Source organism: Thalassophryne amazonica, chromosome 4 (assembly GCF_902500255.1).
Source record: "Thalassophryne amazonica chromosome 4, fThaAma1.1, whole genome shotgun sequence".
Classification (NCBI taxonomy): domain Eukaryota; kingdom Metazoa; phylum Chordata; class Actinopteri; order Batrachoidiformes; family Batrachoididae; genus Thalassophryne; species Thalassophryne amazonica.
In genome coordinates this window covers 2,701,516-2,717,833 of record NC_047106.1, presented here as the reverse complement: position 1 = coordinate 2,717,833, position 16,318 = coordinate 2,701,516, and the positions used below count along the sequence as shown (strand labels likewise).

General features: G+C 44.3%; 1 protein-coding gene across 1 annotated transcript in view; it reads left to right on the top strand.

Annotated features, from left to right (window-relative positions):
• appbp2 (amyloid beta precursor protein (cytoplasmic tail) binding protein 2) overlaps positions 1 to 16,318 on the top strand; it is a gene marked incomplete at its 5' end in the record, with an annotated part of 36,918 nt that overhangs the window by 8,298 nt on the left and 12,302 nt on the right. Inside the window, 5 exons of the mRNA XM_034169024.1 lie at positions 3,397 to 3,565; positions 3,739 to 3,828; positions 4,278 to 4,345; positions 4,429 to 4,534; positions 4,809 to 4,933. Coding sequence (XP_034024915.1) covers positions 3,397 to 3,565; positions 3,739 to 3,828; positions 4,278 to 4,345; positions 4,429 to 4,534; positions 4,809 to 4,933 — 558 coding nt within the window. The remainder of the gene's footprint in view (positions 1 to 3,396; positions 3,566 to 3,738; positions 3,829 to 4,277; positions 4,346 to 4,428; positions 4,535 to 4,808; positions 4,934 to 16,318) is intronic.

Here is a 16,318-nt window from a genome sequence, read left to right as displayed (position 1 = left end):
AAGGGGGTGGTTTGAGTCAAAGAACAGATATTGGTCAGTATGCGTGGGTTTTCTGTAAACCCCTGTCTGGAGCTGTCTGTTCTCTCCAATCGTAACATCACAGTCCAAGAAGGCTAAATGGTTGTTTCTGGCATCCTCACGTGTGAACTTGATATTGGAGTCCACCGAGTTGATGTGTTCTGTAAAGTCCTCAACCTCCTGTTGCTTGCTTTTAACCCATGTCTGAACCAGTGAATGGGAGGGATGCCCGTGAAAGACGTCAAGGCTGTCTTCTCCACTCGCTCCATGTACAGATTGGCCACAATGGGGGATACCAGAGACCCCATCGCACAACCATGGATCTTCCTGTAGTAATTCCCCCTAAACAGGAAATACGTGGTGTTAAGACAGATCTCCAAGAGTTGGCAGATGTGGTCTGGTGTGAGTTTGGTCCTTTCAAGTAGAGATACATCCTCCGGCAGTCTCTGCCTCATAGTAGAGATGGCCTCAGCGGTGGGGATGCAGGTAAACAACGTCACATCAAATGACACCATAGTTTCATCTGCCTCCAGCTGCAGGTCCTTGATCTTGTTCACAAAATCTTGTGTGTTCTCCACATGGTTGTATGCGTTACCCACTAGAGGAGCCAAAATCCACTTGAGGTGCTTGGCCAAATTGTACGTGATGGAATCTGTGCTACATACAATAGGCCTGAGTGGCACGTCCTGTTTGTGGATTTTGGGCAGTCCATAGATGCAAGGAGTGGCGTCCCCTGGGTGCAGTCTGTAGTATGCCTGCCTGTCGATGAGTCTCTCTTTCTCCAGGTTTTGGAGGTAGCTAATGATTTTCTTCTTATAGCCACTCGTGGGGTCTCTCTTCAGACATTCATATGTATTGGAGTCACTGAGCAAGTTGTTGATCTTGGCCTCATAGTCCGATATGTTCAGGACCACCGTGCTTCTGCCTTTATCCGCTGGCAGGATAAGGATGCTTTGATCCTTCTGCAGTGCTGACAAAGCTTTCCGTTCTTCTCCTGTGATGTTGGACGGAGGAGGCTTAGCACTTAGCACTGCTGTGACTCTTAGTCGGAGTCCACAGCTTCTGACTCTGACAAACTGTTATGTTTAATGGCTGACTCTACTGCAGTGATGTAATCTACTGTCGGTATATGTTTAGGTGTCACTGAGAAATTTAGTCCTTTAGCGAGCACATCCTTTTCTGTCTGTGTAAGAACCCTGTTGGAGAGATTCTTTACCCAATTTTCCCTGTTGTCACTAATTTGTCTGGGTGTATCTTTAAAACTACTCCCACTGAAAGTATGCCTTTTCTGCACTAAAAGGTTGTGAAACGTCCTGATTTGCCACTCCTTGCTTTTTAAATGCTCAGACATTTGAATTTTAACTATGAACTTTGTGATCTTATTATGGGCGTCTTCCCCCACTAAAGTTTCTAACCTTTTGTAAAGACTATCAAGATCATTTTGGAGGTCTAATATTTTAAAATGAAGCCTTCTAATTCTAAGACCCAAAATCGTCCTAAGGTAACTGTGCTGGATCTTTTCTGCTGTGTGACCTGCTTCTAGTGCCTTTTGCTTCACGCATTTGGGAATAACGTTGTTTTGTTTGCATCTCAGGTTAAATCTTAAGTGGTTTCTAAAGTTAGCTATCTTTTTAGCAGTCTTTTCCAGCTTACGTACCACGCAGACTTCTTATTCACCCGAGGGACACAAAGTTGTCCTGCACCCTGAGAACGCAAAGCCCGGGCCGGTACGTAAGGTTTAATTAGGTCAGCTAAGTAGGGAGGTGCCACTCTGTGAACAATTTTATAGACTAGTAGCAGAACCTTAAAATCTCATCTCACTGGGACAGGAAGCCAGTGAAGAGACGCCAAAATTGGTGTAATGTGGTCAAACTTTCTGCTTCTTGTCAAAAGTCTGGCTGCAGCATTTTGAACCAATTGGAGAGCCCTAATGCTGGACTGCTGTAAACCAGAAAATAGAACATTGCAGTAGTCCAGTCTAGAAGAGATAAATGCATGGATCAGGGTCTCAGCATCAGCCATAGACAGGATGGGACGATATTTCGCAGGTGGAAGAAAGCAGTCCTTGTAATATTTCTAACGTGGAAATAAAGTGGAAATAAATGTCTAGGGTAGCTTTACAACAGTAGTTACACAAAAACCCTCCATTACATTAAAAAAACATTTTAAATAAATCTACCTGTAAAGCAAGAAGTGTCTGTGTGTATATGTGGCTCACATATCTCTCTATTTGTCAGATCGACCTCAGTGTTCAGATATGGCTTGCACATAACACAAAGATGTCCATCCTTTACTCTGAAAAATTTGGGGATTCATTTTCAAAACCTTTATCTTGAAACCTTTATTTTGATTAACATTGTAACATTCATACTTCCAAGATGGAGACAACACTGATAACACCAACAAATTTCACACTGTTTGTACAGCGTTTCAGTAAGTACATAAGCTGAATAAAATATTACATTTGCTGTGAGTTCAAGTTTAAATAACCTGTGTTCAGGAGGTGGGCTACTGAGGATTTGCTGTTTCAAATATTCTAAATGTTCTGTTTAATTTTGTCTGAGTCTCTTCCAATAACCTGTTTAATAGGTATTTTATTTTCATATCATATAATAAAACAGATTTTTTAAACGAAATACTGTATTCAAATAATAATATAAGTACACCTCTTTGTACATCCCACCTTCAAACACAGCCTCCTATGACCATCCAGGAGAAATCTCCTAACGCTCCCATTTTTCTATATGAATACACACGTCCTACGGGAACTGCACTAGTAATTTAAAAACAAATTAATAGTCAGACAGCTCAAATCAACACACTATGAGGTTTATAAGCACCGCATTTTCCAAAGCATAAGTTGCACCTGTTAAAAATACCTCTTGAAGAGGAAAAACCCATATAGAAGTCACATTGAAATATAAGTCACACCTTTTTTGTGCATTGTATGTTTTTTGTTAGTCATTCATTCTTTTGTTATTGCAGCTGATTTTGTTTTGTGACTTGATTCCTTGGAAAGTTCATTATAAATACTTATCATTTTTATTATTAATAACAAAAGTGTGATTTTTCGATATATAAGTTGCAAAGGAGGTCCTCTCAGACCAGAACAAAGGGGACTTATAGTCTGGAAAACACAGTAGATAAACTAAAGTATAGCACCGGTCAGTAGAACGGAAGCAAACAACAGAAAGCTTCAGTAGAGCAAAAACAGCTTCTACATCCATTTAAAATACAACATCTGTGGAAGGAACTCATCAGGTGAGGTCCACAGTTTGAGGAGACTGAGTCCTTTTCTACGGGTGATATGGTTAGAATCTGGTTGATCCCTGATAAACAAATGTCAGACAGTTGTGGTTTTTCGTGTTTCCTCCACAGGTTGCTTCATGTCCGTAATGGGAACTGTAAATACCACCTGGGTGAGGAAACCTTTAAGCTGGCTCAGTCCTACATGGACAAACTGGCCAAACACGGCCACCAGGCCAACAAGGCTGCGCTCTACGGCGAGCTGTGTGCCTTGCTCTTTGCCAAAAGCCACTACGATGAGGTGCGTCTCATGGTGCCGGCTGCACATCACAGGAATTAACGAGTTCATTCATAACTGCAGATGATCAGTTTTATTGGGATTTTTGTTGTTGTTGTTGTTTTTTGCTGCTATTTATTCAGAAATACTCTGGATGGGCTTTAAACTGTTGTCCGTCCTGTTTTCATGTTTTCCAGGCATATAAGTGGTGTATAGAAGCTATGAAGGAAATCACTCCAGGTCTGCCTGTTAAGGTCGTGGTGGATGTCCTCCGGCAGGCCTCCAAGGTGCAAACCGGGATCCTCTGACACGGATTAGAGGATTTGGGTTGATACTTGTTGTTTGGACATAGTTTTTTTTTTGTTTGTTTTGTTTTTAATTAATCACCGTCAGTCAGCAGTCACAGTGAAAGAGGCTGTTGACGTTTGCTGAATTCTCTCTGTTAGTTCGTTCTGCTATACAGGAAAACCCAGCTGAGACTGAGCACACATACAACCTGTGTAACCACAGGTGACCCTTGGACCTGGTGTCCATTTGGACAATGGGGGCTGCAATATGAAACATTAACACTAGATGTCATCAAAACCACCTTTTATATGACTGTGTTTATAACGTGGTGATGCCCTGCCGCTCTGTCGTACTGTTTCCTGCTGATGTTTTTTATGTTTGGAGGCGTTGGCAAAGGCTCGTCTCAGGATGCTTGTTTAAAGCCTGTCTGAACTTGTCCCGGCTGCAGGCCTGTGTGGTGAAGAGAGAGTTCAGAAAAGCGGAGCAGCTCATCAAACACGCCGTCTTTCTTGCGAGGTAACTTTCTCGCCGTCTTAAACATCCTCAGCTTTAGCTTGGTTTTAACACAAGTTCTGACCGCATGTTTTTGTGTCTTGCAGAGAACACTTTGGACACAAGCATCCCAAATACTCTGACACTCTGCTGGATTATGGATTTTATTTACTGAATGTAGACAACATATGCCAGTCAGTTGCTATTTACCAGGTATGTGCAGCTGGTAAGAGTGAGTTCTATCAGAGTTAAAAACACAGTTTGTAATGGATGGAAGCCGGGCCTTTTTTGTTCTTCCACTCGAGTTTATTTCAGAAAATATCAGAAACTGTCTGAAAGTGTTTTGCACATTTGTCCCATCAGAAGGAAGAAATAATGAACAATCCAGGACTTGTCTTTAAAATGAATTCTAACTTTATGAAACACCATCGTTACCACTGAAGTATGTTTGGTGAATGTTGTTTCCTTGTGTCCTGTTGTGTCCCAGACGGCCCTGGACATCCGACAGTCTGTCTTTGGGGGAAAGAATATCCATGTAGCCACAGCCCATGAAGACTTGGCCTATTCATCATACGTACATCAGTACAGTTCGGGCAAATTCGACAATGCTCTGTGAGTACAGTGACAGCCACCTCTGCAGATTAGTGCTGTGTTGTTTGTCCTTCACTGAGCACCTGAAGGTGCCACACTAACCCTACTGTGTGCGGGAAGGACTGATACACGCTCCGCTGTGTGCGGGAAGGACTGACACACGCTCTGCTGTGTGCGGGAAGGACTGACACACGCTCTGCTGTGTGCGGGAAGGACTGACACACGCTCTGCTGTGTGCGGGAAGGACTGACACACGCTCTGCTGTGTGCGGGAAGGACCGACACACGCTCTGCTGTGTGCGGGAAGGACTGACACACGCTCTGCTGTGTGCGGGAAGGACTGACACACGCTCTGCTGTGTGCGGGAAGGACTGACACACGCTCTGCTGTGTGCGGGAAGGACTGACACACGCTCTGCTGTGTGCGGGAAGGACTGACACACGCTCTGCTGTGTGCGGGAAGGACTGACACACGCTCTGCTGTGTGCGGGAAGGACTGACACACGCTCTGCTGTGTGCGGGAAGGACTGACACACGCTCTGCTGTGTGCGGGAAGGACTGACACACGCTCTGCTGTGTGCGGGAAGGACTGACACACGCTCTGCTGTGTGCGGGAAGGACTGACACACGCTCTGCTGTGTGCGGGAAGGACTGACACACGCTCTGCTGTGTGCGGGAAGGACTGACACACGCTCTGCTGTGTGCGGGAAGGACTGACACACGCTCTGCTGTGTGCGGGAAGGACTGACACACGCTCTGCTGTGTGCGGGAAGGACTGACACACGCTCTGCTGTGTGCGGGAAGGACTGACACACGCTCTGCTGTGTGCGGGAAGGACTGACACTCTGTGTGCGGGAAGGACTGACACTCTGTGTGCGGGAAGGACTGACACTCTGTGTGCGGGAAGGACTGACACTCTGTGTGCGGGAAGGACTGACACTCTGTGTGCGGGAAGGACTGACACTCTGTGTGCGGGAAGGACTGACACTCTGTGTGCGGGAAGGACTGACACACGCTCTGCTGTGTGCGGGAAGGACTGACACACGCTCTGCTGTGTGCGGGAAGGACTGACACACGCTCTGCTGTGTGCGGGAAGGACTGACACACGCTCTGCTGTGTGCGGGAAGGACTGACACACGCTCTGCTGTGTGCGGGAAGGACTGACACACGCTCTGCTGTGTGCGGGAAGGACTGACACACGCTCTGCTGTGTGCGGGAAGGACTGACACACGCTCTGCTGTGTGCGGGAAGGACTGACACACGCTCTGCTGTGTGCGGGAAGGACTGACACACGCTCTGCTGTGTGCGGGAAGGACTGACACACGCTCTGCTGTGTGCGGGAAGGACTGACACACGCCCCGCTGTGTGCGGGAAGGACTGACACACATCCCGCTGTGTGCGGGAAGGACTGACACACATCCCGCTGTGTGCGGGAAGGACTGACACACATCCCGCTGTGTGCGGGAAGGACTGACACACATCCCGCTGTGTGCGGGAAGGACTGACACACGCTCTGCTGTGTGCGGGAAGGACTGACACACGCCCCGCTGTGTGCGGGAAGGACTGACACACGCTCTGCTGTGTGCGGGAAGGACTGACACACGCCCCGCTGTGTGCGGGAAGGACTGACACACGCCCCGCTGTGTGCGGGAAGGACTGACACACGCCCCGCTGTGTGCGGGAAGGACTGACACACGCCCCGCTGTGTGCGGGAAGGACTGACACTTTGGAATGATCTGGTCATTTCAGCGTGTTGATGGCCGACCGGAGCCCGGCGCGCTCTCCACCATTGTGCGGCCGTCTTTAAACTGTTGTACCGCTCCTTAATCTGTGTGATGCCCATAGGATCGTCACTGAAAGCCATCTGAATAATCCGAATGGTTTCCACCTGGCTGTCGCCCAGTTTCTGGCAAAATGTGATGCAGTTGCGCTGCTTCAGTTGTTCCGCCATTTTCCTTGCAAAGAAAAAACGCCGAGAGACTACACCCATCCTCACACAAAGGCTGCTTATAAGCAAATGACGCAACCGACAGGCGTGAAAAAAATCACGCATGCGCACGAAGGTTCAAGGTTGGCTCATGCAAGCACACGTGATTCAAATCCATCAGGTTTTTGAAAAAAATAAAAAGGTCGGATACTTTTCTAACATACCTCATACAGCCAAGAGGCAACATGTACAAAAGGAAAAGAATAGGACCTAGAATATGGAGCCTTGGGGGACTCCACAGGTCATTGGGGCCACATCTGAAGAAAAGCGGCCCAGCTGCACAGAACAGCTCCACAGGTGAGAGCAGAGCCTGTAATGCCCACACACTGCTCAAGACAATATGGCGGAATCGCATGGTCCACCCTGTCAAAGGCAGCTGACAAGTCTAAAAGCATCAGGATGGCAGGACTACCTGAGTTAGCAGCTAAAATCAAATCATTAAAAACTCTCAGTAGAGCGGTTTCAGTGCTATGTCTGGGTTTGAAGCCAGACTGAAACTTTTCATAAATGTCATGCTGGGCTAAAAATGACTGCAACTGGATGTAGACCGCTCTCTCTAAAACCTTGGATTAAAAAAGGGAGTTGAAATATAGCCCTAAAATTTGAGAGGATGGAAGGATTGCCATTTTTCTTTTTAATCAAAGGTTTCACCACAGCATGTTTAAAAGCTAAAGGCACACAGCCAGAGGTAAGACTGGTGTTAACTAGCAACAAAATAGAAGCTCCCACTGAATCAAGAACGTCTTTGAGGAGACGAGGAGGAATGATGTCCATAGAGCACCCAGGTGTAGGACCCAGGTGATTGATTACATCAGAAAGTTGGGAGAAGGACAAAGGCTTGAACTGATTGAATTTGTGGAGATACAGTTTTTTTTTTTGCGTGCTCTAATGGAAGAGGGGAGGTGATGGTCTAGTGGTTAAAGTGTTGGGCTTGAGACCAGAATCCTCAGTTCAAATCCCAGCCTGACCGGAAAATCACTAAGGGCCCTTGGGCAAGGTCCTTAATCCCCTAGTTGCCCCCGGTGTGTAGTGGGCGCCTTGCATGGCAGCACCCTGACATTGGGGTGAATGTGAGGCCTCTACTGGTGGTTGTCTCTCACTGCGGTATTGTATCACTTCCTGTTCCGGAGCACAGCGGTGTTTTGCTGTATCTGTTAGCTGTTTCATCTGCGCAGTTAGATTGATCTAGTTAACTAGATAACGATTTGTTTCACAGTGTAATCTTCACGTGCCTTAACTAAAGCACTCCGTCTGCTGAATCACCTCTAAATTATTTACACATTATTCACTTTGTGTGTTTTTAGGAATCCGCTAGCTTAGCGCAGCTACTAGCTCTTAGCCAATTTAGCATGGCGGCTTCTCCTGTCTCTCCTGCACTTTTCTGCTCTGGGTGTGAAATGTTTAGTTATTCCTCGGCCTCCTTTAGCAGTAATGGTACTTGTAATAAGTGTAGCTTATTCGTAGCTTTGGAGGCCAGGCTGGGCGAATTGGAGACTCGGCTCCGCACCGTGGAAAATTCTACAGCTAGCCAGGCCCCTGTAGTCGGTGCGGACCAAGGTAACTTAGCCGCCGTTAGTTTCCCTCTGGCAGATCCCGAGCAGCCGGGAAAGCAGGCCGACTGGCTGACTATGAGGAGGAAGCGTAGCCCTAAACAGAAGCCCCTTGTACACCGCCAACCCGTTCACATTTCTAACCGTTTTTCCCCACTCGACAACACACCCGCCGAGGATCAAACTCTGGTTATTGGCGACTCTGTTTTGAGAAATGTGAAGTTAGCGACACCAGCAACCATAGTCAATTGTCTTCCAGGGGCCAGAGCAGGCGACATTGAAGGAAATTTGAAACTGCTGGCTAAGGTTAAGCGTAAATTTGGTAAGATTGTAATTCACGTCGGCAGTAATGACACCCGGTTACGCCAATCGGAGGTCACTAAAATTAACATTGAATCGGTGTGTAACTTTGCAAAAACAATGTCGGACTCTGTAGTTTTCTCTGGGCCACTCCCCAATCAGCCCGGGAGTGACATGTTTAGCCGCATGTTCTCCTTGAATTGCTGGCTGTCTGAGTGGTGTCCAAAAAATGAGGTGGGCTTCATAGATAATTGGCAAAGCTTCTGGGGAAAACCTGGTCTTGTTAGGAGAGACGGCATCCATCCCACTTTGGATGGAGCAGCTCTCTTTTCTAGAAATCTGGCCAATTTTCTTAAATCCTCCAAACCGTGACTATCCAGGGTTGGGACCAGGAAGCAGAGTTGTAGTCTTACACACCTCTCTGCAGCTTCTCTCCAACTGCCATCCCCTCATTACCCCATCCCCGTAGAGATGGTGCCTGTTCCCAGACCACCAATAACCAGCAAAAATCTAAGCATAAAAATTCAAAAAGAAAAAATAATATAGCACCTTCAACTGCACCACAGACTAAAACAGTTAAATGTGGTCTATTAAACATTAGGTCTCTCTCTTCTAAGTCCCTGTTAGTAAATGATATAATAATTGATCAACATATTGATTTATTCTGCCTTACAGAAACCTGGTTACAGCAGGATGAATATGTTAGTTTAAATGAGTCAACACCCCCAAGTCACACTAACTGCCAGAACGCTCGTAGCACGGGCCGAGGTGGAGGATTAGCAGCAATCTTCCATTCCAGCTTATTAATTAATCAAAAACCCAGACAGAGCTTTAATTCATTTGAAAGCTTGACTCTTAGTCTTGTCCATCCAAATTGGAAGTCCCAAAAACCAGTTTTATTTGTTATTATCTATCGTCCACCTGGTTGTTACTGTGAGTTTCTCTGTGAATTTTCAGACCTTTTGTCTGACTTAGTGCTTAGCTCTGATAAGATAATTGTAGTGGGCGATTTTTACATCCACACAGATGCTGAGAATGACAGCCTCAACACTACATTTAATCTAATCCCAAAGACGTATCGTTATCTTTGGCTGCTTTCAGTGATGCCGGTATTTGGTTAGACTCTTTCTCTCCGATTGTTCTGTCTGAGTTATTTTCATTAGTTACTTCCTCCAAACCATCAACATGTCTATTAGACCCCATTCCTACCAGGCTGCTCAAGGAAGCCCTACCATTATTTAATGCTTCGATCTTAAATATGATCAATCTATCTTTATTAGTTGGCTATGTACCACAGGCTTTTAAGGTGGCAGTAATTAAACCACTACTTAAAAAGCCATCACTTGACCCAGCTATCTTAGCTAATTATAGGCCAATCTCTAACCTTCCTTTTCTCTCAAAAATTCTTGAAAGGGTAGTTGTAAAACAGCTAACTGATCATCTGCAGAGGAATGGTCTATTTGAAGAGTTTCAGTCAGGTTTTAGAATTCATCATAGTACAGAAACAGCATTCATGAAGGTTACAAATGATCTTCTTATGGCCTCAGACAGTGGACTCATCTCTGTGCTTGTTCTGTTAGACCTCAGTGCTGCTTTTGATACTGTTGACCATAAAATTTTATTACAGAGATTAGAGCATGCCATAGGTATTAAAGGCACTGCGCTGCGGTGGTTTGAATCATATTTATCTAATAGATTACAATTTGTTCATGTAAATGGGGAATCTTCTTCACAGACTAAGGTTAATTATGGAGTTCCACAAGGTTCTGTGCTAGGACCAATTTTATTCACTTTATACATGCTTCCCTTAGGCAGTATTATTAGACGGCATTGCTTAAATTTTCATTGTTACGCAGATGATACCCAGCTTTATCTATCCATGAAACCAGAGGACACGCACCAATTAGCTAAACTGCAGGATTGTCTTACAGACATAAAGACATGGATCAATCAATCAATTTTTTTATATAGCGCCAAATCACAACAAACAGTTGCCCCAAGGCGCTTTATATTGTAAGGCAAGGCCATACAATAATTATGTAAAACCCCAACGGTCAAAACGACCCCCTGTGAGCAAGCACTTGGCTACAGTGGGAAGGAAAAACTCCCTTTTAACAGGAAGAAACCTCCAGCAGAACCAGGCTCAGGGAGGGGCAGTCTTCTGCTGGGACTGGTTGGGGCTGAGGGAGAGAACCACCTAATGACCTCTAATTTCCTGCTTTTAAACTCACATAAAACTGAAGTTATTGTACTTGGCCCCACAAATCTTAGAAACATGGTGTCTAACCAGATCCTTACTCTGGATGGCATTACCCTGACCTCTAGTAATACTGTGAGAAATCTTGGAGTCATTTTTGATCAGGATATGTCATTCAATGCGCATATTACACAAATATGTAGGACTGCTTTTTTGCATTTACGCAATATCTCTAAAATTAGAAAGGTCTTGTCTCAGAGTGATGCTGAAAAACTAATTCATGCATTTATTTCCTCTAGGCTGGACTATTGTAATTCATTATTATCAGGTTGTCCTAAAAGTTCCCTGAAAAGCCTTCAGTTAATTCAAAATGCTGCAGCTAGAGTACTAACAGGGACTAGAAGGAGAGAGCATATCTCACCCATATTGGCCTCTCTTCATTGGCTTCCTGTTAATTCTAGAATAGAATTTAAAATTCTTCTTCTTACTTATAAGGTTTTGAATAATCAGGTCCCATCTTATCTTAGGGACCTCATAGTACCATATCACCCCAATAGAGCGCTTCGCTCTCAGACTGCAGGCTTACTTCAATCAATCAATCAATTTTTTTTTTATATAGCGCCAAATCACAACAAACAGTTGCCCCAAGGCGCTTTATATTGTAAGGCAGGCCATACAATAATTATGTAAAACCCCAACGGTCAAAACGACCCCCTGTGAGCAAGCACTTGGCTACAGTGGGAAGGAAAAACTCCCTTTTAACAGGAAGAAACCTCCAGCAGAACCAGGCTCAGGGAGGGGCAGTCTTCTGCTGGGACTGGTTGGGGCTGAGGGAGAAAACCAGGAAAAAGACATGCTGTGGAGGGGAGCAGAGATCGATCACTAATGATTAACTGCCGAGTGGTGCATACAGAGCAAAAAGAGAAAGAAACAATGCATCATGGGAACCCCCCAGCAGTCTACGTCTATAGCAGCATAACTAAGGGATGGTTCAGGGTCACCTGATCCAGCCCTAACTATAAGCTTTAGCAAAAAGGAAAGTTTTAAGCCTAATCTTAAAAGTAGAGAGGGTGTCTGTCTCCCTGATCTGAATTGGGAGCTGGTTCCACAGGAGAGGAGCCTGAAAGCTGAAGGCTCTGCCTCCCATTCTACTCTTACAAACCCTAGGAACTACAAGTAAGCCTGCAGTCTGAGAGCGAAGCGCTGTATTGGTGTGATATGGTACTACAAGGTCCCTAAGATAAGATGGGACCTGATTATTCAAAACCTTATAAGTAAGAAGAAGAATTTTAAATTCTATTCTAGAACAGGAAGCCAATGAATAGAGGCCAATATGGGTGAGATATGCTCTCTCCTTCTAGTCCCCGTCAGTACTCTAGCTGCAGCATTTTGAATTAACTGAAGGCTTTTTAGGGAACTTTTAGGACAACCTGATAATAATGAATTACAATAGTCCAGCCTAGAGGAAATAAATGCATGAATTAGTTTTTCAGCATCACTCTGAGACAAGACCTTTCTAATTTTAGAGATATTGCGTAAATGCAAAAAAGCAGTCCTACATATTTGTTTAATATGCGCTTTGAATGACATATCCTGATCAAAAATGACTCCAAGATTTCTCACAGTATTACTAGAGATCAGGGTAATGCCATCCAGAGTAAGGATCTGGTTAGACACCATGTTTCTAAGATTTGTGGGGCCAAGTACAATAACTTCAGTTTTATCTGAGTTTAAAAGCAGGAAATTAGAGGTCATCCATGTCTTTATGTCTGTAAGACAATCCTGCAGTTTAGCTAATTGGTGTATGTCCTCTGGCTTCATGGATAGATAAAGCTGGGTATCATCTGCGTAAACAATGAAAATTTAAGCAATACCGTCTAATAATACTGCCTAAGGGAAGCATGTATAAAGTGAATAAAATGGTCCTAGCACAGAACCTTGTGGAACTCCATAATTAACTTTAGTCTGTTGAAGAAGATTCCCCATTTACATGAACAAATTGTAATCTATTAGACAAATATGATTCAAACCACCGCAGCGCAGTGCCTTTAATACCTATGACATGCTCTAATCTCTGTAATAAAATTTTATGGTCACAGTATCAAAAGCAGCACTGAGGTCTAACAGAACAAGCACAGAGATGAGTCCACTGTCCGAGGCCATAAGAAGATCATTTGTAACCTTCACTAATGCTGTTTCTGTACTATGATGAATTCTAAAACCTGACTGAAACTCTTCAAATAGACCATTCCTCTGCAGATGATCAGTTAGCTGTTTTACAACTACCCTTTCAAGAATTTTTGAGAGAAAAGGAAGGTTGGAGATTGGCCTATAATTAGCTAAGATAGCTGGGTCAAGTGATGGCTTTTTAAGTAATGGTTTAATTACTGCCACCTTAAAAGCCTGTGGTACATAGCCAACTAACAAAGATAGATTGATCATATTTAAGATCGAAGCATTAAATAATGGTAGGGCTTCCTTGAGCAGCCTGGTAGGAATGGGGTCTAATAAACATGTTGATGGTTTGGATGAAGTAACTAATGAAAATAACTCAGACAGAACAATCTGAGAGAAAGAGTCTAACCAAATACCGGCATCACTGAAAGCAGCCAAAGATAACGATATGTCTTTGGGATGGTTGAGTAATTTTTTCTCTAATAGTTAAAATTTTGTTAGCAAAGAAAGTCATGAAGTCATTACTAGTTAAAGTTAATGGAATACTCAGCTCAATAGAGCTCTGACTCTTTGTCAGCCTGGCTACAGTGCTGAAAGAAACCTGGGGTTGTTCTTATTTTCTTCAATTAGTGATGAGTAGAAAGATGTCCTAGCTTTACGGAGGGCTTTTTTATAGAGCAACAGACTCTTTTTCCAGGCTAAGTGAAGATCTTCTAAATTAGTGAGACGCCATTTCTTCTCCAACTTACGGGTCATCTGCTTTAAGCTACGAGTTTGTGAGTTATACCACGGAGTCAGACACTTCTGATTTAAAGCTCTCTTTTTCAGAGGAGCTACAGCATCCAAAGTTGTCTTCAATGAGGATGTAAAACTATTGACGAGATACTCTATCTCCCTTACAGAGTTTAGGTAGCTACTCTGCACTGTGTTGGTATATGGCATTAGAGAACATAAAGAAGGAATCATATCCTTAAACCTAGTTACAGCGCTTTCTGAAAGACTTCTAGTGTAATGAAACTTATTCCCCACTGCTGGGTAGTCCATCAGAGTAAATGTAAATGTTATTAAGAAATGATCAGACAGAAGGGAGTTTTCAGGGAATACTGTTAAGTCTTCTATTTCCATACCATAAGTCAGAACAAGATCTAAGATATGATTAAAGTGGTGGGTGGACTCATTTACCTTTTGAGCAAAGCCAATAGAGTCTAATAATAGATTAAATGCAGTGTTGAGGCTGTCATTCTCAGCATCTGTGTGGATGTTAAAATCGCCCACTATAATTATCTTATCTGAGCTAAGCACTAAGTCAGACAAAAGGTCTGAAAATTCACAGAGAAACTCACAGTAACGACCAGGTGGACGATAGATAATAACAAATAAAACTGGTTTTTGGGACTTCCAATTTGGATGGACAAGACTAAGAGACAAGCTTTCAAATGAATTAAAGCTCTGTCTGGGTTTTTGATTAATTAATAAGCTGGAATGGAAGATTGCTGCTAATCCTCCCCCTCGGCCCGTGCTACGAGCGTTCTGACAGTTAGTGTGACTCGGGGGTGTTGACTCATTTAAACTAACATATTCATCCTGCTGTAACCAGGTTTCTGTAAGGCAGAATAAATCAATATGTTGATCAATTATTATATCATTTACTAACAGGGACTTAGAAGAGAGAGACCTAATGTTAATAGACCACATTTAACTGTTTTAGTCTGTGGTGCAGTTGAAGGTGCTATATTATTTTTTCTTTTTGAATTTTTATGCTTAAATAGATTTTTGCTGGTTATTGGTAGTCTGGGAGCAGGCACCGTCTCTACGGGGATGGGGTAATGAGGGGATGGCAGGGGGAGAGAAGCTGCAGAGAGGTGTGTAAGACTACAACTCTGCTTCCTGGTCCCAACCCTGGATAGTCACGGTTTGGAGGATTTAAGAAAATTGGCCAGATTTCTAGAAATGAGAGCTGCTCCATCCAAAGTGGGATGGATGCCGTCTCTCCTAACAAGACCAGGTTTTCCCCAGAAGCTTTGCCAATTATCTATGAAGCCCACCTCATTTTTTGGACACCACTCAGACAGCCAGCAATTCAAGGAGAACATGCGGCTAAACATGTCACTCCCGGTCTGATTGGGGAGGGCCCAGAGAAAACTACAGAGTCCGACATTGTTTTTGCAAAGTTACACACCAATTTAATGTTAATTTTAGTGACCTCCGATTGGCGTAACCGGGTGTCATTACTGCCGACGTGAATTACAATCTTACCAAATTTACGCTTAGCCTTAGCCAGCAGTTTCAAATTTCCTTCAATGTCGCCTGCTCTGGCCCCCGGAAGACAATTAACTATGGTTGCTGGTGTCGCTAACTTCACATTTCTCAAAACAGAGTCGCCAATAACCAGAGTTTGATCCTCGGCGGGTGTGTTGTCGAGTGGGGAAAAACGGTTAGAGATGTGAACGGGTTGTCGGTGTACACGGGGCTTCTGTTTAGGGCTACGCTTCCTCCTCACAGTCACCCAGTCGGCCTGCTTTCCCGGCTGCTCGGGATCTGCCAGGGGGTAACTAACGGCGGCTAAGCTACCTTGGTCCGCACCGACTACAGGGGCCTGGCTAGCTGTAGAATTTTCCACGGTGCAGAGCCGAGTCTCCAATTCGCCCAGCCTGGCCTCCAAAGCTACGAATAAGCTACACTTATTACAAGTACCGTTACTGCTAAAGGAGGCCGAGGAATAACTAAACATTTCACACCCAGAGCAGAAAAGTGCGGGGAGAGACAGGAGAAGCCGCCATGCTAAGTCGGCTAAGAGCTAGTAGCTACGCTAAGCTAGCGGATTCCTAAAAACACGCAAAGTGAATAATGTGTAAATAATTTAGAGGTGATTCAGCAGAAGGAGTGCTTTAGTTAAGGCACGTAAAGATTACACTGGGAAACAAATCGTAATCTAGATAACTAGATCAATCTAACTGCGCAGATTAAACAGCTAACAGATACAGAAAAACACAGCTGTGCTCCGGAACAGGAAGTGATACAATACCGCAGTGAGAGCCAACCACCAGTAGAGGCAAGCAAGAGCAAATAGCAAATATACAAACTAAATTACTTGTAGTTCCTAGGGTTTGTAAGAGTAGAATGGGAGGCAGAGCCTTCAGCTTTCAGGCTCCTCTCCTGTGGAACCAGCTCCCAATTCAGATCAGGGAGACAGACACCC